The sequence below is a fragment of the Corvus hawaiiensis genome, chromosome 12 (genome assembly GCF_020740725.1).
Source record: "Corvus hawaiiensis isolate bCorHaw1 chromosome 12, bCorHaw1.pri.cur, whole genome shotgun sequence".
NCBI classification, from domain to species: domain Eukaryota; kingdom Metazoa; phylum Chordata; class Aves; order Passeriformes; family Corvidae; genus Corvus; species Corvus hawaiiensis.
In genome coordinates this window covers 4,686,009-4,710,767 of record NC_063224.1, presented here as the reverse complement: position 1 = coordinate 4,710,767, position 24,759 = coordinate 4,686,009, and the positions used below count along the sequence as shown (strand labels likewise).

The following is a 24,759-nucleotide window of genomic DNA, read 5'->3' as shown; positions in this document are numbered from 1 at the left end:
TGTTTTTTTTCCCAAGTGAAAGGAGCTGTTCTAGATTAGAGCCGTTTTGTATTTGGTTTGTGTAAAGGGAATGAAAAGGGCCATGCAATTCGTGATGATGCAGCTTCCCTCCTCGGTTATACTGACAAAATGGATTCTGGGAGTGGAGACTGGCCTGCAGCTCTGTAGATTGGAATATTAACCATGAAATTTCCAGCAGTGCCTGGTTTTGCAGTTACTTTTGGCCCGGTGTGGGAGACTGGTGGTTATTGGCAGGAAGTGTAACCTTCCCAATGTGTTCACTTCTTGGCAGGTCCACTCGTGTTTGCTGAGTGTGAGGGCTGGCAAAGACGGCTGGTTCCAGCTCTACAGCCCTGGGGGAGTGGCCTGTGACGATGATGGAGAGCTCTTTGCCAGTATGGTACGTGTCTGCAGTAATGGGAGTTTAGAAACGTCTTTGCAGTAAGTAGCTAATGCCTAGTTGGCAGTAACAAGATTTACTTGCTTTTGTCAAAAAATAAATTATCAAAATCGTGATTCTGTAAACCATGAGCATTCACCAGAAAATCCAGATCTTTCTGTCACCAAATCCATCGGCCTCCCTTGCAGTCACAGTTTGGTTAGCACGTTACTGTTCTCTTTTTGAACCTTGGCATGTTTTCTCGCTGGTAGTGCAATGCACAAACCATGCCTGTGCATATGAATGTATTTTTGTATTTATAAATACATGTGTTTGTGTGTCTGTATCAAAAAACTCTCAGGGAGCATGCAATATTGGGAACCAGGGGAGACAGGCTGTTCTGTACATGCACACCTATAGTTTGTGTTTATAGGCTACCCTGGAATTTGAAACCAAGTTACATTGACTTAATCAAAGGATGGATGGATAGATATAAAAAGGTGTTATCAGTGTCTCTGCCCAATTACATTGTTGTGAGGAGGTGTAATTAGAAACCAGCATTCCATTTCCAGCAGTTATTTCTTTTGTAACTCTGAGAAGGGCTAGACAGAAAATAACAGGTTTTAATCAGTGATGTGATTTAAGCACTGTCTTCCTGTGCAACCTGGGTCAAGTCACGTAGGTCTCTCTCTGTATTGTTTCTCCATATACCAAGTAAGATGGAAATGAAATTACTGCCTTTCCCTGCTAAGGGGGAAAACATTTGTTGAAGTTGGCTGTTGGGCACACAATGAGGTGTCTTCCAGGGGGATCCACACTTTGTGCATCTCCCTCATGCTGCACATTTTGGGACATAAAGAACGTACATGTTTGTCTCTACCCTTAAATTCAGATGGATCAGATACTGATAATGGAAGAAGACTGTTTACAAAAGGTTTCATCCCTATTCCCTGTTTATCTGTCTTTTCTCTTTGAAAAGAAAATTTCTTCAGAACTGTATCATTTCTCTTGAGAGCTGTTGTGGTTCAAGATATTTGTGAGCATCAGGAGATGGCATGCATGAGAAAGCACAATGCTAACACACATTAATATGCAGTACTCTGTGCCCTTTGCAAGGATGTTGATAAATACTTAAAGAGCTGCTAACGACCAACCATAAAGTTTGAAAAACACCCTGTTCCGAGATGCACCTAATGTTACTTTACTGTCAGTGTCAGTATTTCCCATTGCTCAAGAAAACCTCTAAAAAAACTTAATGAAAACTGCATTAAATTAAATCCCTTTTCGCTTGGAGGTTCATGTTTTTAAAGGCCACCTGAGCTGATGGATGCTTAAGGAAAAAAAGACTTTTTGTTTTTCTAAAGAGCTTGCTGGTAGTGAAGCCATGATTCACATAAAATTGACCTCATCATGGCACGGTTGTGATATTTTCAGCAGTATTGAACATAATGCAGGCAATGCCATGAGCCAGGAGGGCCACAGAACGTATTTACAAGGTTATTGTAGAGTAGTGCTGATGTTGAGTCCACATAATGGAGCTCTTCCTGCCCAGGCTATTGGAAAATGCAAATTCTCACATAGTGCTCTGCAGCAAATGGTGAATCAGCCATCTGGGCTATGAATAAGACTTTCTTCTAGGAACCCAAACTTCTCTGCATTTAATCTCTAGGGCTTTTGCATTGGAAATATAATATGGCCAACCTCTTTTGTGGGAAGAGACTTACATTTGATTTCTACAAGTGGCTTTGCATTTCTGCCATAGGTGTTACTATGTGATATCACATGGTGCTTTCTGGAGCTTGCAGAGAGTCTGCAGAACAGTTTTGTCAGCTCAAGGACTCGATGGAGTCTCACTCAGGGGATGTTCTCAGCGGTTCTTTCCTTTCAGGGAAAACTGAGCAAAAGACAAAGCAAGATACTGGCCCAAGAGCATGAAAGCTCATGAAGTCATCTCTTACTTAGTGCTCAGGACTGCCAGATTTTCTTAAAGCAGTCCTTCCTTCCTCAGTCAGCTCCTGTCTGTTCATCCTGAACAGGTGATTTTTTCTGTCACCGCTCCTTAACCAAGGCCAGCAGATTGCCAGCAGCACTGCCTTTTACCGAGACACCCAGCCCACACAGCCCCTGCTCCCCAGCTGGCATCTCCAGAGAAACCAAAGTGCAAACAGATGTGAAGGCAAAATCCCCAGTGGTTCCCTTGGGGCTGGGTTCATCAGGTTACTGGGAGTGGGGGCAATTGCACAGCTGCTCAGATGTTTCCTGGGGAGCCTCTGTCAGGCTGTCAGCTGGGCTCCTTTATGGAGAAAAACTTCCCACTCCCTCAGATCTCACTGGGCATTGCCTTCTTCAAGACCTCGCTTCCATTCAGCAGTAAAGCTGTTGAGACACTGCAACCCCTCTCTGTAAAGAGAGCCTTCATTCCTTTAGGTTTATTGCAAATACTTAGCACTTTTTGACTGCATAACAATATCCCTTCCAGAGGTGTATGTGTTTCTTAGGCCTACACCCCTAATTTTACCTCTGTTTCTCAAATAGGTTCATATTTTAATGGGATCCTGCTATAAAACGAAGAAGTTCCTGCTTTCACTGGCTGAAAATAAATTAGGACCTTGCATGCTGCTGGCTTTAAGGGGTAACCAGACAATGGTAGAGGTAAGCCCTAAAAACATGTGGTCATAGAAGTTTATGAGCAGTGTTCAGGTTCCCACTGCCTTTCCCAGAACTGGTTCTAGCAGATGTCAGGTTTGTGTTGTGTCAAACACCAGCAGTGGGTGGTTGTGTTTCTCTGGATTAAGGGAAACAGAATATTGTTGTTTTGCAGACCTGAGTGTGAATTAAATGAAAGGTGAGTGCACGAATTTGTGGAGAAAGAGATTGTTTGCTGTAATGCAGCTGGAGAGGTTAGGGTGGGAAATAAGTGGCCATGATGGTGCAGGCTGTGGTGAGAGATCACAGTTCACAACCACAGGGCTTTTCCATGATGAAATGCCTGATTCTTGTCTTGCCACATACAAAATGAGCAGTGCACAGGAAGTGCTTTTATAAAACCTTATTTGCTTGAGTTAATACACATTTTTTAATGCTTATGACTTTTTTTTTTTGTTGTGCTAATAGTTCATAGTATTTTTCTGGGTTTCTTAAGAGAAGTTTCTTGATAAATGTCATGTTATCAGTGGAAAGAGAGTGGCTAAATAGGTGAAAGGAGTTACAATTTTTCATTGACTTAGATCTGTGCATGCTAATTTAATCCAGTAAATAAAGGAGCATACTGCATGCATTTGAATATAATGTTGCTGGATTTTTTTTTTCTTCATTAAAAATAATTGAAATTATGGAGAGAATAAAAGCTTTGCATTTTAATTGCAATGGCATGATATATAGCTGAAAAGGAAAGGCAGCATGGAGGGGCAACTTGTATCCTAAATCCGTGTGACCCACTGGAATCATCCCTTGGGATCTGACTTGCTTCTGGCAGTCCCTTTCCCAGGGTGAGTTGGGTGTGTTCCCAGTGGGGTGGGGATGTCCTGGCCACAGCAGTGAGCTCCCAGCATCATCCTCCCTTGGAGTCTCTCTGCCCTTTTCCTGTCCTGCCTCGTGGACTGGGTACACCTCACACGTGTTCTACTTGCACAGAAATCCCAGCAGTTAGGGATGGAAAATCCGGCTCTTTAGGAGCTGCTTGGCTCTGCTGCTGCTGGTGTGCAGTGTCCCAGCTCTTCCAGTCCCCAGCCCAGCCCGGGGACCTGGGAAAGAGTGGATCAATTGTACCTGTTCTGGAGAGGGCTGTGGCATGGAGCCATCTTCCCGGCCTGATGCAAATGACTGCACCTCTCAGTCAGAAGGAAAGAGCACTAATGGGAGGCAGGATAGACAGGCTGGCTTTTGGAGATTACACTTCATTCTTTACGAGTAAGAAAGTGGTTTCATGTGTTGGAAGGGCCATAAATATTGCTGTGATATCCTCTAATCTAACCTCCATAATGCATGCTCTAAAAACTTACCAGGAATTTAAACCACCAAACCCATAGTGTAATTAGGATATTTGGAAGAAATGGAATGAAAGCCCTGCACTGACCACTCCCATTTTGTTCTGCTGCTAGATTTTGTGTTTGATGCTGGAATACAACATCATTGATAATAACGACACCCAGCTCCAGATCATCTCCACCCTGGAAAGCACAGACGTGGGAAAGAGAATGTATGAACAGCTGTGTGAGAGGCAGAGGGAGTTAAAGGAGCTGGTATGTCACCCTGCACATATTGCCATAGCACGTTGGGGTCTGTGCTCTCCACAAATGGAGGTACAAAAGAAAGACAAGCAGGGTGTGAAATTCCCAGTTAACAACAGGATGGGAGCAGTACTCGGAGGATTTCACTGTGAATATATATACTGTGTGATATTTACTGATGTGACTAATCCCATACTATGTTTATGAATGATATTCAATAACCTGCTTAGGATCTGTGTGAAGGAATAAAGGTGAAACCCTGCTGTCTCAAGATCTTACAAGTCAGCTTGTCAAATTCTGCCACCTTTTGACATATGAGTAGCAAATGGTTCTAGTGCTGGCCAGCATTTCTGAATGCTCTGGCATTCGCAGCATTTCACTGAGATGGTCTTTAGGTCTAGTTCTCAGAGCTAGAGCCTACAGAAAAAAATTCTTCCTGATTTTTAAAGAGAGGACCTACAGATTTAAAATGGACCTGCTCTCATTAGCACTTTTTCACCTATGCAAACATACCCACAAACTTACTCTTCCTTTCTTTCACATTTATATTTGTCTTTAACCCCTGCTCCCAGCCTGAAAAGTAGATGTTTCTTTTGAAGTCAAACAAATGATTTTATCAGCTGCGCCATCTTAACCCCTTTGCTCACTTTGCCCAGCATTTTAAAGTGGTTTCCTTTAAAGTGAAAGTAGCCAAATGCTGGCAGGCTGAAGCAGACAGAAGGCACGAAGACCCACTTAGCTGTGGTTAGTGGGTGTCCCATGGGGAGCCACAGGCACACTCAGTGCAGGAAAAGCAGGGATGAGGTAGAAGGGCTGGCAGGAAGCTTTGAAATGGGAGCAGGGTTTACTCTAGTGTGAGGAGCTTGCTGTACTTCAGTGAGTCTGAAACGTAGAATGGCAGCTTGTTTGACCAAAATATCTTCTCTTTTACAGCAAAGAAAAGGTGGCCCCACAAGGTTAACACTGCCATCCAAGTCCACAGTAAGTTAATCATGTCAATAGAAAAACAAGCTTTGTCTTTCTATATTTAAACACTTGATTTATGTTTGCCATGTGGCACAGTGGTTTTGGGCAGTTGAGTGGGGAGCCATTCTACTTGCTCTGTCAACACAACTGGAGTTTACACAAGTAAGGGCACATTTCTGCTCTTGGGTCTATGCAACAGTTTCCAACACCAGCACCAGGCTGTCATATTTATAGTGGCGGTCAGATTTGGAATGGCAGATCTGGGGACAGAATTTTACATTAAAAAGGCAAACTTCGCAATGTCCAGTTCTGGATTTTAGTCATGGAAGTCTCAAAAAGACCCAGCACTGTTGCGTTTAAGCCTGGTGCAAACCCAGACTAACTTCACTGAGGCCAGGTAATGGTGCTGAGCACAGCTGGGACCTGGACCTTGTGGTTAAATCTTCATGAAGTTCAAAGACCCATCTTCAGCATTTGTTCCGACACTGAAGCCTTTGTGTCTCGTAAGGATACGCACGCAAAGGACATTTTTGTCCTAATGTTTGGACAAATTTTTCCCAGGGTGTGTGAAGCAATGCTGCCACAAGAGCCCAGCTGCTTGCCAAACAAACAGAAACTGCTCTGTGTGGTTCTCTGTTACTGTAAACAAGCGGAGCAGTTGTGCAACTCGCTCTGGTTACCAGTATGAGTGACACTGCACGGTCTCAGCCTGGGCATCCACAGTCTCTCTTACCAATCTCCTGTCTGCTTCCAGGATGCGGACCTGGCCCGCCTGCTGAGCTCAGGATCTTTTGGAAATCTGGAAAACCTCAGCCTGGCCTTTACCAATGTGACAAGTGCTTGTGCTGAGCACCTCATCAAACTGCCTTCGCTCAAGCAGCTGAACCTGTGGTCGACTCAGGTAAGTGCTCTGCAGCCTGAGGCTCAGAGCAGGAAGCAGTGCTGACTAATTCCAAAATTCCACACTACGTCAGCACAAGAAGAGTGTGTGAAGAGGCTTGCTTAGATAACTTTGTCCTCCTGCTATTTTTACAGGGCCTTCCTGTGGTTTAGCTCATATTGGCAGCTGATTTTCTCTTCCCCTTTTTTTTTTTTTCAATTTTTAATATTTGTTTTATTTTTAATTATAAAAGCGTTGCTGCTCTCTTGGGTTGAATGTTCCAGTTGGACATGGTTGCTACTGTGTACTGAGTAGAACTTGTGCTGCTGTTCATCTGAGAAGTGCTTCTGCTTTCACCCAGTTAGGATGAAAAAATTATGCTGTGCAGCTCATGTGGTCAAGCAAAGCACAGAGTCTGTGCAGTTTAGGCAAAGAATTGCTTGAAAACTCAACAACCCAACAGCAACAAAAAAGCCCTCAAGATAATGAATAAGTAGAAGGAAATTATAATGAGAATGTGATTATTTTGTAAGCAAAAAGAGACCAAGTTAACTGAACAAATTATTCAGCTGTTGATTGAAGGAACTTCTAAAATTAAATTTTTCTTCTACATTTCCCTGCTGATTTTGCTTGCTGAAGTTCTCCACTGTGAATAGGTTTTCCCCATTTTCTGTTAGCACCTATTCATAGTGCTCACTGAAAATATGATTATTGTCAGTGCAATCACAAAAAGCAGCATTTTTTTAACCAAAATGTCATGTAAATATTTTGTTTTGTTTTCCTAACTACTTTGTATCCCAGAAATATCCTTTTTTTTTGTATGGGGAATATGAAGTAGAAACTGATTGCTCTCTTGTTTTAAGACTGTTTGTATCTCCTCCAGATTTGTCTTAACAATGTAACTTTTGCATTTGAAAAACTTCGATGCTTTTTGTTCAAAATGAGTTTGATTTCACTGAATGAAGAGCCTGCTTTTCGTGTGGTTTTTTTTTTTTTTTTTAATTAAAGAATTAAAAAAGGGTTTAGATTCCATTTTATTTTGCGATATCCTGGTTTCCATTAATCTAGAATTTAGAAACAGCAGAAACCAACTGGGTCAATAGAACAATTACCAATCAATAGTACATTGTTCTTGAGACCAAAATAGCTAATTAATACCACTTGCATCGTGCTTTTTTTGTGTGATGTGGTTGGGAACTGTCTGAGGCTGCCATAACCATCGTGTATAGTCTGGGTGGGAGCCCGCTTGTACAAAGTCCAGGCTTCAAAGGCACCACTCTAATTAAGTGATGGCCTGTGGTTAAGTGCACACAAGTCACTTAATTTCTCTGTTCCCCGCCTTCGAGACAGGGATAAAACTATTTGCTTTCTCTGCTGTCATTTGTAATGGTGGCGAGCGATTGGAATGTGGCTTTGAGGGCTCAGTCCAACCCCGTTTCCACGGCTCTGTTTGCACTGAGGTCCTTGCAGGAGGTGTCGGTGCCTTGTCTGACTCGGCTCTGCTTGTGCCCCACAGTTCGGCGACGCGGGGCTGCGGCTCCTGTCCGAGCACCTCACCATGCTGCAAGTGCTCAACCTGTGCGAGACCCCGGTCACGGACGCCGGGCTGCTGGCACTGAGCTGTGAGTGACAAAACGGGCGCTGTGTGGGACACTTGTGTGGAATTCGTGCAGGATCAGGCAGGAGACGGATCTCTCATTGCCATGGCACTGCTTCTGCAGGGATTTAGGACAGGCCGTGGCTGTGTTTGGGTTTAATCTTCCCTTCTCCCTGCCCAGTCCTGCAGCCATCCGGCTGCGGGATGGGGACCTGAGCCTGATGGCACTGAGTGGCCTCATGTGGGCTTTGTCCTCCTGGGCCATAGTCTAGATCTTGCCTCTGGCTTCATGGCACCTGTCTCCATCTCATGTGGTGACCTGTTGCCCAGGGACCTCCCAGATTTCTTCCCATGGCTATCCCCTCTGGGTGGGACCTGGCCTTGTGGTGCAGGAGGGGAAGATTGCAAAGCCATCTGGCAGCTTCTCAGTCAGTGCAGCAGGTTCCATACTCCTGGCAGTTTTTGTTCCTTTGTTTTTAGGGAGGTGAAACTCTCCCTGTTCTTAGTTTAAACAAGGCAAGGCAGAGTGAGGCATCCAGGATTCCCTGAGCACTGAGAGCTGCTCGGTGTGCTGGAATGAACCTCCCTCCTGCACCCAGGAATGCATTATAAACCTCATTGTTGGGTTTAGAGGGCTACTTTAGTAGGCTTGATCCTACGCAGACGTGCCAGACAGGCCAGTAGTTATGGCTCATCTTAGGAAACTATTCTGCTAAGTACTGGAGCCTAAAATGGGAATGGGGGGAGGAGAGGGAGGCCTGCCAGATCAGTGAGCACCACGCAGAGCACTGAGAACGGGCACCATTCAGAATAATGTGCAGGAAACCGATTATGAGAAGTTGACTGAACTCCTTTGAAGTCAGCAGACTTAAGCATATGCTTGATGGCCCTTCCTAAATAGGGACTTTTTCCTGGATGAGGGCCCAAACAGCTGTTTATCCATTTGTATTTCTGTATTTTACACTATTCAGCTTTTTCCTGGGAGTGTTGCACATAGTCATGTCTTGTTTATGCTTTGGCCTACTGTAAGCATGATATTTTAAGAAAATGCAGCATGATCATAAATATCTGTGTGTTTTCTCTTTCAGCCATGAAGAGCCTGTGTAGTTTAAATATGAACAGCACCAAACTTTCAGCAGATACCTATGAAGATCTCAAGGTATTTGTGAATTGCATCCTCTAGAGATGAGAAGTAGCTGTAGCAAGAGCATGGTGGTGATGCCTAGGGCAGGGAGAACTGACCCTGTGGAGTGGGTAGCATGAAAATTACCTGAAGTGGTGAAGTGGATTATTTTGGGGATATAATTAATGACTGAAGGCAGCATTGTGAGGTTTCCAGCTTTGATGGACTCAGGAAACATTTAATATACTGAATAGAGAAGCATGAGATAGAATCAGGAGCTCAATCTTTTTGCCAGTGCTATCAACAGTAAAGGCTTTATCAGTAAAAGTTTCATAAATAGAAGCATATTGATTGTTTCTGATGAGGATACAGAGACAGGTACAATCTAGTGCACACCATGTCCTGTACTGTTAACAGGACTAGAAGTAACTTGGGTGAACAGGATCATGGAGCTTTGATTTGGAAGGCAAAGGGAGAACTAAAAGCATCGAGGAAGATGCAAATTTATCTTGACACCTCTAGGACTGGAATTGGGCTCTGAGCAGAAACGTCTGCACAGATGCCCAGTTCTGAAATTTGACATGTAATGTCTGGTTTTTACTGTGACTTTATAACTGCTTAGGAAAAATGGTGTAAAGAACCAGGATGTAGCCCCAGGGGGTTTCAGACAAAGCTTGCTTGAAATGTGTTGGCTTTTATGACTTCATGTGGACTTTGCCTTCGTTCTGGTGGTGTGTGAGTTGCCTCTCCCAAAATCTTACCTCAGAGACCCAAGGACTCAAGATGAAACTCGACATTTGCTTGTCTTGGATGTTCAAACAGATTGGGCCAGGTTTACTGAAAAGGTCCCAACCTTGGGTTGAGTTTGGAACTTGAAGCAAGTTCTATAACTGCTCTGCTTTCAAAATTCACTGCAAACGTCTGTCTTTGGTTCTGGCTGTGGAGCCAGGGCTCCCCCAGGGACTCAGCTGCAATGCTGCTTGCATGGAGTTTTCAAGATCAAGTTTTCAAAACTTGTGTCACAATTGTATATGCAAAGAAGTCATCCTTGGAATTAACAGCTGGCTTGCAGATGGGTTCACACAATGGAGCTTGTTTCAGGCCCCAGGCATTTACAGACAATCAAGGTCAATGCTGTATTTGGCCCAGGGCTCTGAAATCACATCTATTGAAAGGCTCCCCCAATCCCACCCCTGCTTCTGAGGCCCTTTGCCACTCACTTCTTACTGAAACTCACATTTTCCTAACCAGTTCCCTCTGCTCTGGTATTGCATTAATAGTCCTTAGCAGCAACACAAGAAAGTGACTTGCCAGGGCAAACAGCAAAACTGGCTGTGAGCAAAGTCCTGATGATTGCAGAGAATTCAAAAAGCTGAGAAAACAGGCAGGCATCACTTTTTCCCCTTTCACCTCTTCCATTGAGATTTATCTCGGTGGCCATTTTTTAGGGCCCTGTGTGTTCAAAGGTAGTAGTTTCTCTCCCTGGGGCACATGGTTGTAGGTTTGTTAAGAACAGCTCAGACTTCAAAGAACGTATTTATGATACAAATCTTTTCTTCTTCTCCCCTCAGTTTGCGAGAGCATTTGGGGCACAAGCCAGTGATGACATTTCCTCTCAGCTCCATCCCCCACCCCACTAAACACGCTTGCACACACACAGACACCCACATATGTACCAGGCAGGCTGAACCAGACAATAAATAAACACCCACTACTGAAGTCATTATTGCCTAACTGAAAAATTATTTGCTGGCAGTGTCTGTAGGATTATGAATAGCTCTTATCAAAATATGCGTGCACATAAATCAAGGAGTGAGGTAATAATGACTCCTAGAAACTTCCAAGTCCTCAATTATGCCCTGGCCTAATTAAACATGTTTATTTGTTTTGAGAGAATTAGCCGTGCAATTATGGTCAGAGAGCGTGGAAACGGGATCGGCCAGTAGGAACAGCGCAAATGGCCCGTCCCCGTCTGCCTCATGTGGGGTAATTCAGGAATGACACGGCCAAAAGCAGCGGAGTTGTGACAGGGAGACTGCAAAGACACCAAAAGTTGCTAATGCTCTACAAATTGTTTTAGTACGTGGAGGGTAAAGTGAGCGATGTGGAGGCCGAAGGAGGAACGTGTCTCTGTCTGCTGCAGTTCAAGGCCTTCATGGCGGGAGTTGGACAGACACATTTTGCTAAGCATTTGCTTAAAAAATGATGCTCAGGGTCTGATCTGGACCTGGTGGCTGGTGCGTGGGTTTTAGAGCAGGTGGGACTCCAGTCCTGTGTGTGTGTAAGGGCTCAGCTTCGTGTTCCTTCACCACGCCCGCCCGCTCCGGCTCACCGCTGAGCTCAGCACTGGGTGAGGGTGTCACGCCTCTTCCTGCAGTTGTGGTTGACAGATCAGTCCTCCCAGTTTGCTGGGAGGTGCTTTGTCCCTTTCTATAGCCCTCCTCCAGATTTGGATACGACCTCTGAATTGAGTAAGTCCAAGGATTGTTTCCACATAGGAAACAGGCCAGAAAGCTGTATCTGCCCTTTAGCTCTCCTAGGCTGCCTGTCATCCTCACCACCACCAGCGGGGCTCTGTGCTTTCCTTGCCAAGCAGAGGTGCTTTCATCCTCTTTCAGGAGCCCACATTCGAAATACAAGTACGATCTTCAGAGCTGAACAGGTCCCAGGGTTGCTGTCACACAAAAAGTCACAGGACACAAAGGTTTTTTGGCCTTTACCTCCCCTGGGCAGCCAATTATCAACACCAGCAACAGCGGGGCAAGGTGCTCTCCGTCCCCAGGAAGTTCTTTTACCCCCCTTCTCTATTCCTCCTCAAATTTGGGTACCACTGCTCTGTTGGATAAGTACAGGGAATCATCCCACACAAGAGATTTGACAAGAATCACGTTTTACCTGAGCCCTGAATATGTTGTTAATTCTGACCTCTTCCTCCCATCACAGGCTAAACTCCCCAACCTGAAGGAGGTGGACGTCCGCTACACCGAAGCCTGGTGAACTCTCCCTGCCTCTGACTCTTCTCTTTTGCTTCTTGTGAGAAGGAAAAGATTTTTAAAACAGATTGAAACAAACCAGAAAATAACTTTTGGCCAATTCCTGTAGAGCAGCGGGTCCAGGGACTTGGTGGCAGGAGTTGTGGTTGTGGGGTAGCAGAGTGGAGTTGTGTGTGTTGGGAGGACGGGGCAAGCCTGGACCCTGTCGGATTCTTTCAGCTTTGTGATTTCAGAATCAACATAATTTAAATTGAAAAGGAAACAAACAAGCAAACAAAAAAGGACTTTGTAGCAGCAAGAGGATTATAAAGAGGAAAAAAACACCTTTGTGGATTTTATTTGCCTTTGTGTTTTATGCCGTGTGGAGAAAAAAAAAATATATTCCTTTGTCCTTATTTACCTGGGTTTCCTCGGCTGGCACCCAGCCAGCCAGAACTCCTGTTTCACCAGTTTTGCTCCAGAAAATCAAACTTACAAAAATCTCAAGAGAAGAAAACCAAAACCAATATGATTTTCACCTCCCCCCATGTCCTTGCAGTTGTTATGCAAAGTAATTTTGTTGTACATAAGATTTACATAATGCACCTATTTAAGAAAATGGTTCACAAATAACAGGTCTGGGACCTGTCTTTTATTTATGAATTGTTAATTCTTTTACCCTTTTTTTTGCGTATAGTACTGTATAAACTAGTTTGCTGTCTTGTTGTTATTATTATTTTTTTTAAGGAAATGTCCTCCTTGAAGAATTGCCTTTTAGTAATGCAAACTGTATTATACTCCTCTCTGTCAACATTCATTGCGTTGTCTTTTTTAATTTCAAAATGCCTCAAATGTTATCAAAAAGGAAGGAAACTCTTTATCAAGGGGAGCGTGGTTGTTGGGGAGGGGGTGCAGGGATTAATAAAAGTCACAATTCCTTCCAAATTCTGAAAACTTTCTTTAGTCTTTTAAGCCATGTCAGGTTTAAACATGGGAGACGGGGACAAGATGTTTATTTTGCCAATGGGGTGTTTGCAAACTGTAGATTTTACAAGTTGCCTCCCTTGTTTTCTGTTTACGTCCGATATTTCAAAAAGAGAAAAAAAAGCTCTCCCTCCACTTTGTGCATCAGCTTTTTCTGTTGTTTTTTTTTTTTTTTTCCCCTCCCCTCATTCCCTTCCCCTGTCCTGTGCTCCCCCTCCCTGCCCTGTTCTGTGCACGCATTGTTCTGCATGTTCCTCTGGGGAGACTGAGGAAATCGCGGTGTTGCTGATCCGATAGCTCTGACCTGTCTGTAAATGTGACTGCTACATTTTTCAAATTCCACAGTTGCTTAGAAGATGATTTTTTAAAAATTGTGGTTTCTTTTATAACTATGCTGTTGACTTTTTTTTTCATAATGAGCCTTCATTGTACAGAGCTGCTTATTTAAAAAAAACAAAAACAAAACAAAAAAGTTTTTTCCTCTGTTTAACACTTTTATTTTATTCTTCAGCACCTCAAGGTTTCACATACAGCCAATGTAATTTTTTATATAAATATATATATATTTAATCTTATTCAATGGAAAGCCAAGCTTTTTGTTCAGGTTTTTTTGTTGTTTTCCTTTTTTTTTAAGTTGTTGCTATGTAGACAACCCCGTCCCAAATGATGTTGTTTTTCTCTTTTTTTCTTTTTTTTTTTTTTAATAATGAAACAAATTGAGTCTTAACTCATGTAGTGTGTCAGGTTTTTTTTCCCCCCCCTTCAAATCCCAGACTGTATAAAGATGCAGTATGGGAAGGAAGAAGAAGAAGAAAAAAAAAAAAAAAAAGAAGAAAAAATATGCCAACATTTTCCTTAGCACTGTTGCTTTTACCAATGGTTTACTACTACTGTTCTGTAGCTGTGTACAAAGAGATGTGAAATAATTTCAGGCAAAAATAAACTGTAAGTGAATATCTTTTAGCTGCGTGCTTTGTGTTTTCTTTGAAGCAGGCTTTGGCTGGCTGGTGATGAGGGGACACTGTGGGAGGTGCAGACTCCAGGGGGACCAGCAGGCAGCCAGGGCATTTGCCACCACTCCCCAGGCTGGAGGAACCACCACCTAGAAGGGAGGGAGGAGGAGGAAAAGGAAGGAGGACAGCTGAGCTGTGTGTGTCCTGTTCTTGCATCCCTCCCAAGGGCTGTTCTCTGCACCATCCCCAGTCCTTCAAAGGCTGAAGGAGTCCTTGCAGTGGCCATCAAAAGAGTTGCACTGGTGAGGGGGTTTCTTGCACTGGTTGCCTGATGTAGACAGTGAGGGAAGCACTGGGGTGTCTCCAGGCTTGAGAGGGGTTTCTGTACATTAAGGTGCATTTCAGAGCAGCCTCCAAAAGCAGGGATGTGCTGTGTTTGTGTTCTCCCAGTGTCCTTGATGGAGTACTCCAGGCTGTGGGCTGGATGCCAGCAGGAGACCCAGCTGGAGCTCCACAACTCTGCCTCCATTGTTGGCACAGCTACTGAACTCTTCAGCTTTCAAACAAATGGGTCCCACTTGAAACCCATTCCTTTAGGTGTTCTGAGAGCCGCCTTCATCACCTATGTTCCCTGGCTCCTGTACTCCCACTTTTATCTGTATTTCTGTTCTGTTCCACAAAAGAGACTTCAGGACGTGGAGAAACACAAGGGTTTGTACTGTGCTTCCAGCCAAGCTCAGAAGAGCTCACAGGGTGGCCCTTGATAAAGAGAATTACCTGCCTTCATTTTTTTTCCTTCACTGAAACCAGAGAGCTGTTGCTGAGGCTGTTGGGCTTTTTGGGTGTTTCCCTTGAGCAGTCACTGCTGCCTATGGGCTGTCCTGCCCTGGCAACAGCAAGGACTTCACAAAGCCCTTCTGGACCCAGAAGAGCCAGAAATATTCCTGGGATGTTGCATGAGGGACTGAGAAGGAAGGAGAGCTTTAAGCCGTGGTGAGATGAAAGCGTGTGTTGGATACAGCTGCTCTTCCTGCTGCGGACAATGACCCCTCCCTGAGCTCCCTAGGCTCTGCCTTTGGGGGAACTGGTGACAGCATTTGACTTCTGCAACCTCAGTGGGATCATCAGCAGTGGGAGAAGCTTGGACATCCACAGAGCTTTGCTGAGATGCCACGTTAGGTGACTTGGAGTGAGCAGGGAATGGGCATGTGTGAGATCCCCCTTCAACACCTGCCCCAGCCGTGCCTTCTGCAACAGCCTCCAAGAAACTCCTTTGTGCTCCCTCCCCGCTCCTGAACCAGCAGAATCTCCCCCTGCCGTGGCAGCAGGCTGAACCAAGTCTGAGTGAGCTTGGAGCTGGTCAGTGTGGTGTTAAGTAAAATGGTACTTGGGGTCTGTCTCACCTGGCTGGAGCCATCACTGTGCCAGGGCAGCTGCCTTTGGTCTCAGGCCTGCGCAATTACAGAGCAGCATTGGGAGGCTGTCTCAGGATTGTGTCCGAGTGAGGATTCTCCTGTCAGCTGTGGAAGGTGGGGATTAGACATGCTGTAATAGAGATGCTGTATCTCAGCTTGCACTTAGTTTTCATGAGCTTTTTGTACCAGAGCACTGGGCCTCGTGGCTGGCTGGTGGCTTCCCCTGGATAATGATGTCTTTCTGCCTGTGCCCAGCTGCTGCTCGCTGATAATGGAGCCGTTCAAAAGCTGCCTGGTTCCCTTTGGGAGGTGACTGCAGCCCATCATCCTGGGGACTCGGAATGCCAGGGGCTTGTCTAACCTGCAGCTCTCGGCTTTCAACCCGAGCTCGTGCAGTACCTCTGATGCAAGTCCAAAGAGCACAAAGCGGCAGCACTGCCAAGTTTCAGGAGCAATTTTCTCCTGTCCTCATTAAAACCTGTGCTTGTCCTGCCTTCCTACTGCTGCTTCCACTGCTCACAGCTACCTTTTGAGTTTCAGAAGACCAAACACAAAGATGAATCGCACAAAGCACCTTTGCCTCCAGTTTCCCAGCTGTGTGGGCTCAGCTTATTTGTTGCTCAGAGAGTGAAAGATATGCCTAAAATCCTGAGAATTCAGCATGGATTTGCTTGTAGGGGAGTACTGAAACAGCTGCTAGCCTGAAGCATTGTCTGGTGGGATTTTTACCAGGTAAGAGCTTGGTATGTGTTGTTCACGGGATCCAGGTGGAGGCCAGGTTATCCTCAAGTCCCATCCCTGGGGACCTGAGGCTCCTTGCCTAATGCTGGCTAAGGGACCTCACGGGGACGTGTGGGAGATGGTGGCACTGGGTGAGTGTGGAGCACCTGCAGTGTCCCCGGGGCAGACCTGCAGCTTGCTCTGTGTCCTGATCTTCCCCCAGAGCAGGTGGGCCTTGTCCTGGGGCTGTGATCTGTCCTGGTCCCCAAGGCAGGGAGAGGCTCCATCTCTGAGCCCCTCCAGCACCGAGAACAAGAAGTGTCTCTGATGCTCTTCACTCCTTACGCTTCCCAGAGAGCATCAGGTAAAGCCCTCTTGGAAATACAGTGGGCTCTGGGCTAGCAATCCCCAAATGCAGTAAAGGATTTTTAATCTGGAGAAAGAGCTCCTTGAAACTTTCCAAACATCTATAAGCAGTAGGGCAGTAAGTGCTGCTGAAGGCAGTGCTGACCTCTCCCAGCCCCTGTAACACCAACCAGCTGTGCCCATTAGAACACATCACTCAGTTATATTGCTGTCTCTTGAATTTTTAATGATTTTTTCCAACTAAATGGAGTACACGTATCAAAAGATTTGTTTTATGTAGATGTTACAATGCATTTTTTTTCCATTTTCTATTGATGGGGGAAAAGTTTAAGTAAGTATTTGAGATTAGCCATTTTTGTTAACAGATCTTGGAACGTCCTTTTTGCCAGTAATATCAAACGTGCAGGTATTTTTCCTGCGAGCCAGATAACTCCTTTTTTTTTCAGGTAATCTCACTTTCATGCTTTTCACCAACCAGCTAGAACAAGTACTGTGATACATTTGTAATTTTCCAATAGGCTCTATCAGGTTTTAAATATATACATACCCAGAGCTCACAGAGATCTGCTGGCCGTGGATGAACCTTGTTGATGTAAATTTTTTGTGTCTTTTACCTACCAATCTCTACAAGGACCCAAACAGAGCTTTGTGTAGGAGAACAGAGCTCCCAGTTTGTGTTCAGACCACTGAATTGGTCTCAGCACCTAAATTCACCAGTTTGCTTCACAGATCTGGCAGTTGATATAGTAACCAGTTTCCTGTTAATTTTTTCTTCCAACTGGGATAGGATATCAAACATTAATCCTTTAATTCTAATGCAGCATACATTTGAAGTTGAGTTGTTCACAGTAGATACTGAGATACTTTAAATCATAGCAGGCTTTCCCACCCAGAATCTCCTGGTTTTGCATAAGCCTTTGCTGTGAAATCCCTGCTTTTGTCTTAAATCATGAAAAAGTTCTTCTAAAAAGAGAAGTTTGCTTTGAATATGAGGTCAGAGACCCACTGACTGTCACTTCTTTGGTATGCACTGCACCTCCTTATGTTGAAATACTGAAACCTTGGCTTAGGAACGCTTTTCTTTCTATATTTTACCTATTATGATGACATTAAGGATAACTAATGTTAGTGAGTCATTTGCCAGGTGCTTTATGATCTTGGGGCTAGGTTTGGTTATTTACTGCTGCAGAGGGGCAGAGTGTGATCCTTGAAAGCTGCAAAAACACATTTATCAGGAACACTTCAAATTTCAGTTTAGGCCATAATGTTGGAAAGACACAATCTGTGGTTGATTGTTGTTTATAAAAGAGAAAAGGTATTGTAAACCTGTCTATTCACTAGAGTTTTATGTTGTTCTCCGATTCTGTTTTACCAGCTGTCTTCTTTCCACGTGGTTCTCGCCAGGCCTGACAGATGGGATGAGCAGTGGCAGGGCTGGGGGAGCATCCCTGTGCCTGCGTGCCTGGATGGGGCCCATCAAGATCCCCTTCATAGTAAGGAAAAGAGATTCTGCTCTGCTCCTAGCGTAGGAGCAGGATTTGTCCAGTGTAGCAATGAAAAAATAAACCTTTATAAAAATCCCAGCTACAGCTGAAACAAACCTCCCTGTGACTCGGGGGAAGGGCTGTGTGAGGAGCAGCCGGGACAGCTGAGCTTAGCCACAGCATTGCTCCTGCCCTCACTGAGGTGAAATTCTTGTTTTAACATTGCAGTGAACTCGGTAGAGTATTTTTGGCTGGAACAGTCTGACCTAGACTTCTGCAACAGTCCACTATTAACTGATAAGTTAAAGGAGGCTCTAGGGGAATCATGGATGTGGCTAATGGGATGAAATCCATCCCTGGAACTGAGACTGGCAGAGGGCTGAGTCTCCTCACCGAAGCCTGGTAGAGATGCCAGGTCCTGCTCCTTCACAACTCTTTTCTTCAGAAAATGTGCTGGGTGTCATTGTCAGAGGGATTTCTGGTTTAGAGCTGGGGGAATCTCCCCTGAGCGTGGAGGGCAAAGCTCCACTGCGCAGCCAGAGCTGTGCGTGGCCATCGGATGCTCACACAGGATTACATCCCTCAAGGAGGCGCGGAATTCCCTCTTTGGGGGGTTTGTCTGGCTCCCCCTGACAGGAGAGCAGGTTGTGGTGGCTCTGCTATGGTGCCTGTGACAGTGAGCTTGTGTTCCTGCACAGTGAGAGCTGCAGGACCCCAGAGTGCCAAGCCTCTGCCCAGGTCACTGTCTTCACATTTTGGGAGCTTCCAAACCTCCTTTCTTGGAAATACAGTGGATTTATGAGGACAGGGAAAAGGGGTTGGTGTGCACAGGGCAGAGCACGGTCCTGATGGGTGTTTCCAAAATGCAGCCCCATCCCCCTGCTACCAGTGAGGGGGTCCCCAGTCCCCCCAAATGACATGAGGAGGGTCTGGGCTGGTGGGCATCGCTAGATGCTCTGGCAGGCCCAGTGCCAGGGTCACCTCCTGTGAGAAACTCTCAAATAAATAAATAAAAGCCCCAAACCAGGGCGGGGGGGGGGAGAAGAAAAAGGGAAAAAAAGTTGCAGTTGAGGTTGAGGCTGCTGCAGAGCTGATGACATCAATGTTTCCATGGCGACAAAATCTTCACTTAGGTATGGTGAGTGCCCTGAGCTTGCGGCTGCCAAGGAAACCCGCCCGAGCTCTGGCACCAGCCACTGCGGTCCTGGGCCTTCCTCCTCCTCCTCCTCCTCCTCCTCCTCCTCCTCTCTCTGCCCTGCTGCCCAGGGCCTCTGAACTGCGCCCTGCTCCCGGCCCCATGTGGAAGTTAGTTGATGAAATTGTCCATTTTTCATCCCCACTGCTGTGCCAGCACATCCCAGGAGTGATGAGGGAGAACTGCCATCAGCAGGGACGTGGGGACACGGTGGCTCTGTGACTGTCCATTGCCACGCCACAAGTCATCTGCTGTCCGTTCATGGACTCCAACATCTTCATGGTGGCCAAACAGAGCTCTTGGCTTCCTGCAGCTCACGAGTGAAGTTGCTTTGGGTTTTGGGGCCTGGTTTGGGCTGACACTGTGCTCAGGGGCTATGGGGAGCCCAGCCTGGCATGGGGACCCTTCCTTTCCCTGGACATGGTGTGGTGTGGCCTGAAGGCAGCAAATGGCTGGAGGGGTGACTGTGGAGGAGCAGGTGGGTGGGATATTTTCCATTCCTCCATGTCTTAAAATGCAGCACGAAGCAAACCCATCAGTGGCCACTCCTTTGCTGGGAAGTTGTCCCAGCACAGCATGGGTTGGGTCTGGGTAATTTTTTTTCCTATGATTCAGGTTAAAATCCTTTAAGTACCCACAGCGTCAGAGACCACCCCCAAGGAGAATTAGGGAAATTCATAAGATGACAACGGTGTTTATCCTCCCCCACCATCACGTTTTCCCTCCTCTTCATTAGTACAAATGAGCAGCCTCTCCTGAAGTTTGGTTATTCTCTAGAAATGCACTGCATTCAGACAAGAGCAGTCATTAGTCACCAGGGTGAACCCAGGGCTAACGAGCAGTGAGTGAAGTGAGGAAAAATAATTGGCAAGAGGTTTGGGTCTAAATGAAGTGGGATTTCAGTGCTGTGCTCAACTGAAGCCATGCCATAGCTGGCCAAGGGTGAGCACCCTGACCAGTGCTCCCACAGCAGTCTTGACAGCCCAGAAGGATCCCACAGGCCCCTCCACATGGTGGCAGGTTGGTTGGTCGCTGGTGGCCGAGGGCTCTGTCCTGCCATGAATTCATCTCCAGTGAAAAAGTATAATCCAAATCCCATGAAAGCTGATGGAAAATGTTCTTTTTTAGCTCATTTCAAGGCAGACCCCAGTGATTAATAAGCAGTCTGGGGATCTTTGTTCGGTTCTGTGTTTTTAAGTGGATACTGAGTGCAGGCCTAAAGGCTCCAGTGACGGATTGTGTCACATGATGCCGCTGCATCACTCCACGTGTGACCACGGCCAGCCCTGTGTGACCCCACCAGGGACTGTCTCCTTGCCTGTCTGCACTCTGAGGCACAGCTCTAGCTTTGAAGTTGGGGGTTTGGGTCTTGGTGAAGCTGTTGTTATTTCAGAAAAAGAAAAAAAAAGAAGCAATCTGTCTAAAAGAGAAACATCTGGCATGTGAGACACTGCTGGCGCTCAGGCTCCAGGGTCTGTGATCCATCAGGCTCTGAGCTGCTCTGCTGCTGAGCGTGGCTGAGCTGAGCCAGTTTCTGGGAAGGAAAGGAAAGGAAAAGCTCAGCAGAGGCACAGCAGAGCTGCCAAACCCCACATGGCACGAGGGAGCCAGCCTGGTGCTCCCACCCGGGGCACTGAGGCAGCGGTAGAGCAGGTGACCAGGGGTGCAATCACCTCATGCCACTTTCATTTTGGGGGAAAAACACACAAGGTACCAGGAGGCAGAACTGTGGTTCAAGCAAAGCCCAACCTGCTGCTTGAGTCTTAAAAGGAAGTTCAACAGTTTTGCAGTAAAATGGCTTAATTTTATCCCACAGCTGTGGTAGGAGCAAAGGCGATTAACTAACTGCAGATCTCTTGAGAAAATAAAGGATTTTTTTAGGCCTGAATTTTTGAGAATAATTATCAATTTATTGATATCCCTTCAAAATAATTATGAATTTTACACAGTACCAGACCTCCACTACCCAATTTCTGGTCACAAGAGAGGAGTGTAGTCAAAGGGAAATGACTCACAGCTGCCTGTGGTTGAAATTAATGAGATATTTATCTGGAAATATTCTTGTCAGTGGCTTTTCCTTGTATTTTGAGTCAGGACAACAGCGTGGAAAACATCGCCAAGACAGTGGTGTCCTCACTGTGGCGGCTGCAGGGACAGGAGGATCAGCTCTGGTAAGTGGAGGATCAGAGGGTTTAAGGCCAAGAAACCCCTGTCTTAATGTTCCAGCTCACTTTCTGCAGGAAGCAGCCCATGATAACCCCACAAGTGGTATTTACTGAGGACAGAAGGGAGAAAGGAGATGATGGGGAAAACCAGAGATCAGCTGTGAGACCTTGGGATCACACTTGTTCTTTTTAAAAAATTTTTCTTTGCCCATCCCAAGAAAGCCCCTTCACATCCTGCATTATCTTGCCTGTAAGCAGCAGCTCTTCCAGGAGATTTAAATAGACGTGGAGGAGAAATCCTTCCCCTGCTTGCACCCGGGGTTACCCTGCGCGTCATCTTCCCGGAGAGAAGCAGCAGTGGCCGTGTGAGAAGAGAATTGAGCTTTCTGAATTGCTTCAAAGCCCTGCTCTGCCAACCAGATTATTGATCAAGAGGAAACGTCGGCGTTTCAGAAGCTTCCCCAAAAAGGCACGGAGCCTACTCGGCTCCCGTGCGTCACTGGGGATTTTTTTATCCGCGGATTTTCCGGCGTGTTTAACACAGCCGGGTCGTCCAGGAGGGACCCTGGCAGAATCTCCCTGCCGAGTGACTCACACTTGCACATCATGGGAATATGGGTTGACTTCAACATACTGCACTTTTCAACTCTGATTCATGCCACCCCAGGAGAGTAAATAAGGCAACTCCACACACATCTCGGCCGTGACGAGCTGCCTTCCCACTGAAAAGGTGTCAAGGCGAAGGACACTGCCAGGGAATGGTGTCACCTATAGCTTAGCCAGCGATTTCCCAAATAGGATAAAATGTCTCTTTGCATGTATACCATGAGTCCCCTTGCAGCCCAGGGTACCTGCTCTCTTGCACATTGCAGGAGGTCTTTACTAAACCAAAGACGCTGCGCTAATTCCAGCAAGGTTTTGGCAGGTTTGCTAAAGCCTGGGGACATTCATTAGCAACCTGGGGTTGTCACTTTTCAGGCAGATCGTCTCTCCGCAGATCACTTCAGAAGGGTGTCTCAAGAAAGCAGAGAGCCTCTCTCGTCTGGATGATTCCCAAATTCAGGGTAAGCCAGGTCGCTGCTGCAGAAGGCGTTACGTGATGTGTTTAGCACCATAGAGACAAAAATCAGGAGCATATTTTTTTAACACGATCTAAATGAATTATGTATCCGAAATCAGTTGTTTGGGGAAAAACTCCAGCTGTCATTACTGGTACCTGAATGGTGGTGAGTCACCAAATTACATCCTTGGGTTGGGGAAACAGCGAGCTGAATAAGTAGATGTCTAGTTGCCTGTTTAAGCCAGTGAAGCAATCCAGCTAAAGCACCTCCTGTACCAGTCAGATGATTTCTTCGGTACAATTTTACTCCAATCCTGGCTTGCAGCTTTGCCAAGAAAGCCCAAGGAAAGAGCCCAGGTGCTCCTTACAGCTCCTGTTCAGCGTCTGCAGGCAGTGGCAGCCCCTGCCCTGGGTCAGCTCTGGCAGCTCTCTCCAGCACATGGCTCTGCAAACCCAGTGACTCAGCAGGAATATCTTGGCAGAAACCATCAAAAGAAGGCAGCCTTAGACATCTCCTGATAGCAGATTGTGGATTTGTGCTTTTTATTTAGCCTGATCTGTCATTGAGACTGTGTAGCTATCGGTCTCTGCCTGGAGGGAGCTGGATTACAGGTGATTTTTCTGATTGCAGGTCACTGATGTGAAGAGGTGAATGTGTTCTTAGGCAGGTTAGCCAAACGGAGGTTAATTGAATAAGCATTAAGTGAATTGGGGGCTTAATTCCCAGTGAACGCCAGCTCCTCCAGTTCTTTTCTCCCTTAGGCTTTAATAAAAATCTCACTCTTATCCTGAAACCTGCAAGAGAGAAATATCCCCAGCAGCATAATTAGCGCATGCTATGCCACCACTTACGGTGCTGTAATATTGTCTTTCTCTCAAAATAAGTGAAGAAAGAAAGAACCCCCCCTCATTTGATTACATGTTCTGTTCTCTCCTCCAGCCTTGTCAACATGAAGCACAGAGATTGCCTAATCTGCTCTCGTTATTTAATTACGTGACTGCCCTGGCTTTTGGCCGTAACCCATCACGACTGGCACCGCATTCCTGCCCAGCCTCCAGGCACCTCCAGCTCCGGTGGGTATGGGAAGTGTGTCCTCACATTCCCTGCCTATCGGGTGTGCGAGTGGCCAGCCAGCCCCAGAGTAAGGACATGGCTTGGATCCAGCTGAGGAGTGAAGCGCTGGGTTCCCAGCACCCGGGCCTGTGGTCCCGAGGGGACATCAGCCAAGCCCTTGAGGAGGAGGCAAGTGGAAGCATTGGGTGTCCACACCCTTCCTGGCATGCCCGCTCCCCGGGAGTGCCAGCTGGGATTTGTGTGGTGGTGTCCTCCCCGTGCTCCCGGGATTCCTGCCGGCCCCAGGGTGCGCCGGGGCTCGGTCCAGCCGCGGGGCACCGGCAGCTCACGGTGGGAGCTGAGCCCCAGCCCTGGCACAAATCCTCCTCTGTCCAGCCAACCTCTCCTGCCCTCAGGGGACAGCTGCAGCCTGCTTGTGTCTGGGGGTGGTGTCTGAATCCAGCCACTTAAAAACACAGTAAAAAAGTCCTTCTGCTAAAATGCTGCTCTAGGAAGGACAGAGGACCACAGCTGTGTGGCTCAACAGCACGGATGAGAGTTGATCTTCCGTGATGTTATACCAGATGAATTTATCCTCTCAGCCTTAATTAAACCGTCTGCATACCTGGTCCCTAAATCACTGTTTTCCTTGTCTTGTTATTTATCTCTCTCCCTCACAGAGCTATTAAAGCCCTGGGATTAAGGACATAAAATGTGTCTCCAAGACAGAGTCCGTGCCCTCTGCTGTTGACAGTTTCCCCACGTGAGGCCCTCAGCAGTGTAGCTGTGCAGGCCAGAGAAGGAAATGAGAACTTGGTCCCCCCAGCTTGAGCCTTGAGGCACAAGGTGCTTTTATTCCTCTGCCACTTGCAGGGAAATGAGTCACCATCAGGACGGCATCTTCTGCGTGCGGTTGGTGTAGCTCTGGGAGATGGACCCTGGCAGAGTGATGGAGGTTTGATGGCACTTAGAAAGGGCTGCTTCTATCAATAGCTTTGCACAAGTACTTTGGTTCTTCACAGTTTTCATTAGGGGAACAGCTGCAGAGGCACAGGCTGATGTATTTTCCACCAAGTCAGTCCCCCTTGCCTGTGTCTGAGCAGCTTTGCCTTGGAGGACCACAGACCGTGTGGGACTCCTGCACTGAGGCTGAATTCTTCCAGCACCAGGACTGTAACACACATGTGAGAGACCTTTGGAAAAGAAGGGATTTCTAC

The 24,759-nt window shown here is 46.4% G+C and overlaps 1 protein-coding gene and 1 long non-coding RNA gene across 3 annotated transcripts in view; both read left to right on the top strand.

Annotated features, from left to right (window-relative positions):
• Positions 1–14,093, top strand: part of LOC125332090 (c-Maf inducing protein) — a 132,105-nt gene extending 118,012 nt beyond the window's left edge. Inside the window, exons 14-21 of the mRNA XM_048316704.1 lie at positions 293–400; positions 2,915–3,031; positions 4,480–4,620; positions 5,542–5,589; positions 6,329–6,475; positions 7,971–8,076; positions 9,140–9,210; positions 12,118–14,093. Of these exons, the coding sequence (XP_048172661.1) occupies positions 293–400; positions 2,915–3,031; positions 4,480–4,620; positions 5,542–5,589; positions 6,329–6,475; positions 7,971–8,076; positions 9,140–9,210; positions 12,118–12,171 (792 nt within the window). The 3' untranslated portion in view covers positions 12,172–14,093. The remainder of the gene's footprint in view (positions 1–292; positions 401–2,914; positions 3,032–4,479; positions 4,621–5,541; positions 5,590–6,328; positions 6,476–7,970; positions 8,077–9,139; positions 9,211–12,117) is intronic.
• A 1,588-nt stretch (positions 14,094–15,681) lies between these two features.
• Positions 15,682–23,398, top strand: LOC125332360. 2 transcript variants are annotated; one of them, XR_007206460.1, is made up of 4 exons: positions 15,682–16,230; positions 17,960–18,077; positions 21,354–21,434; positions 21,687–23,398. It is a non-coding gene; the product is annotated as an uncharacterized LOC125332360 (long non-coding RNA). The 2 variants fall into 2 exon arrangements; XR_007206459.1 differs by having other exon boundaries at positions 21,354–23,398.
• Positions 23,399–24,759: the final 1,361 nt, after the last annotated feature.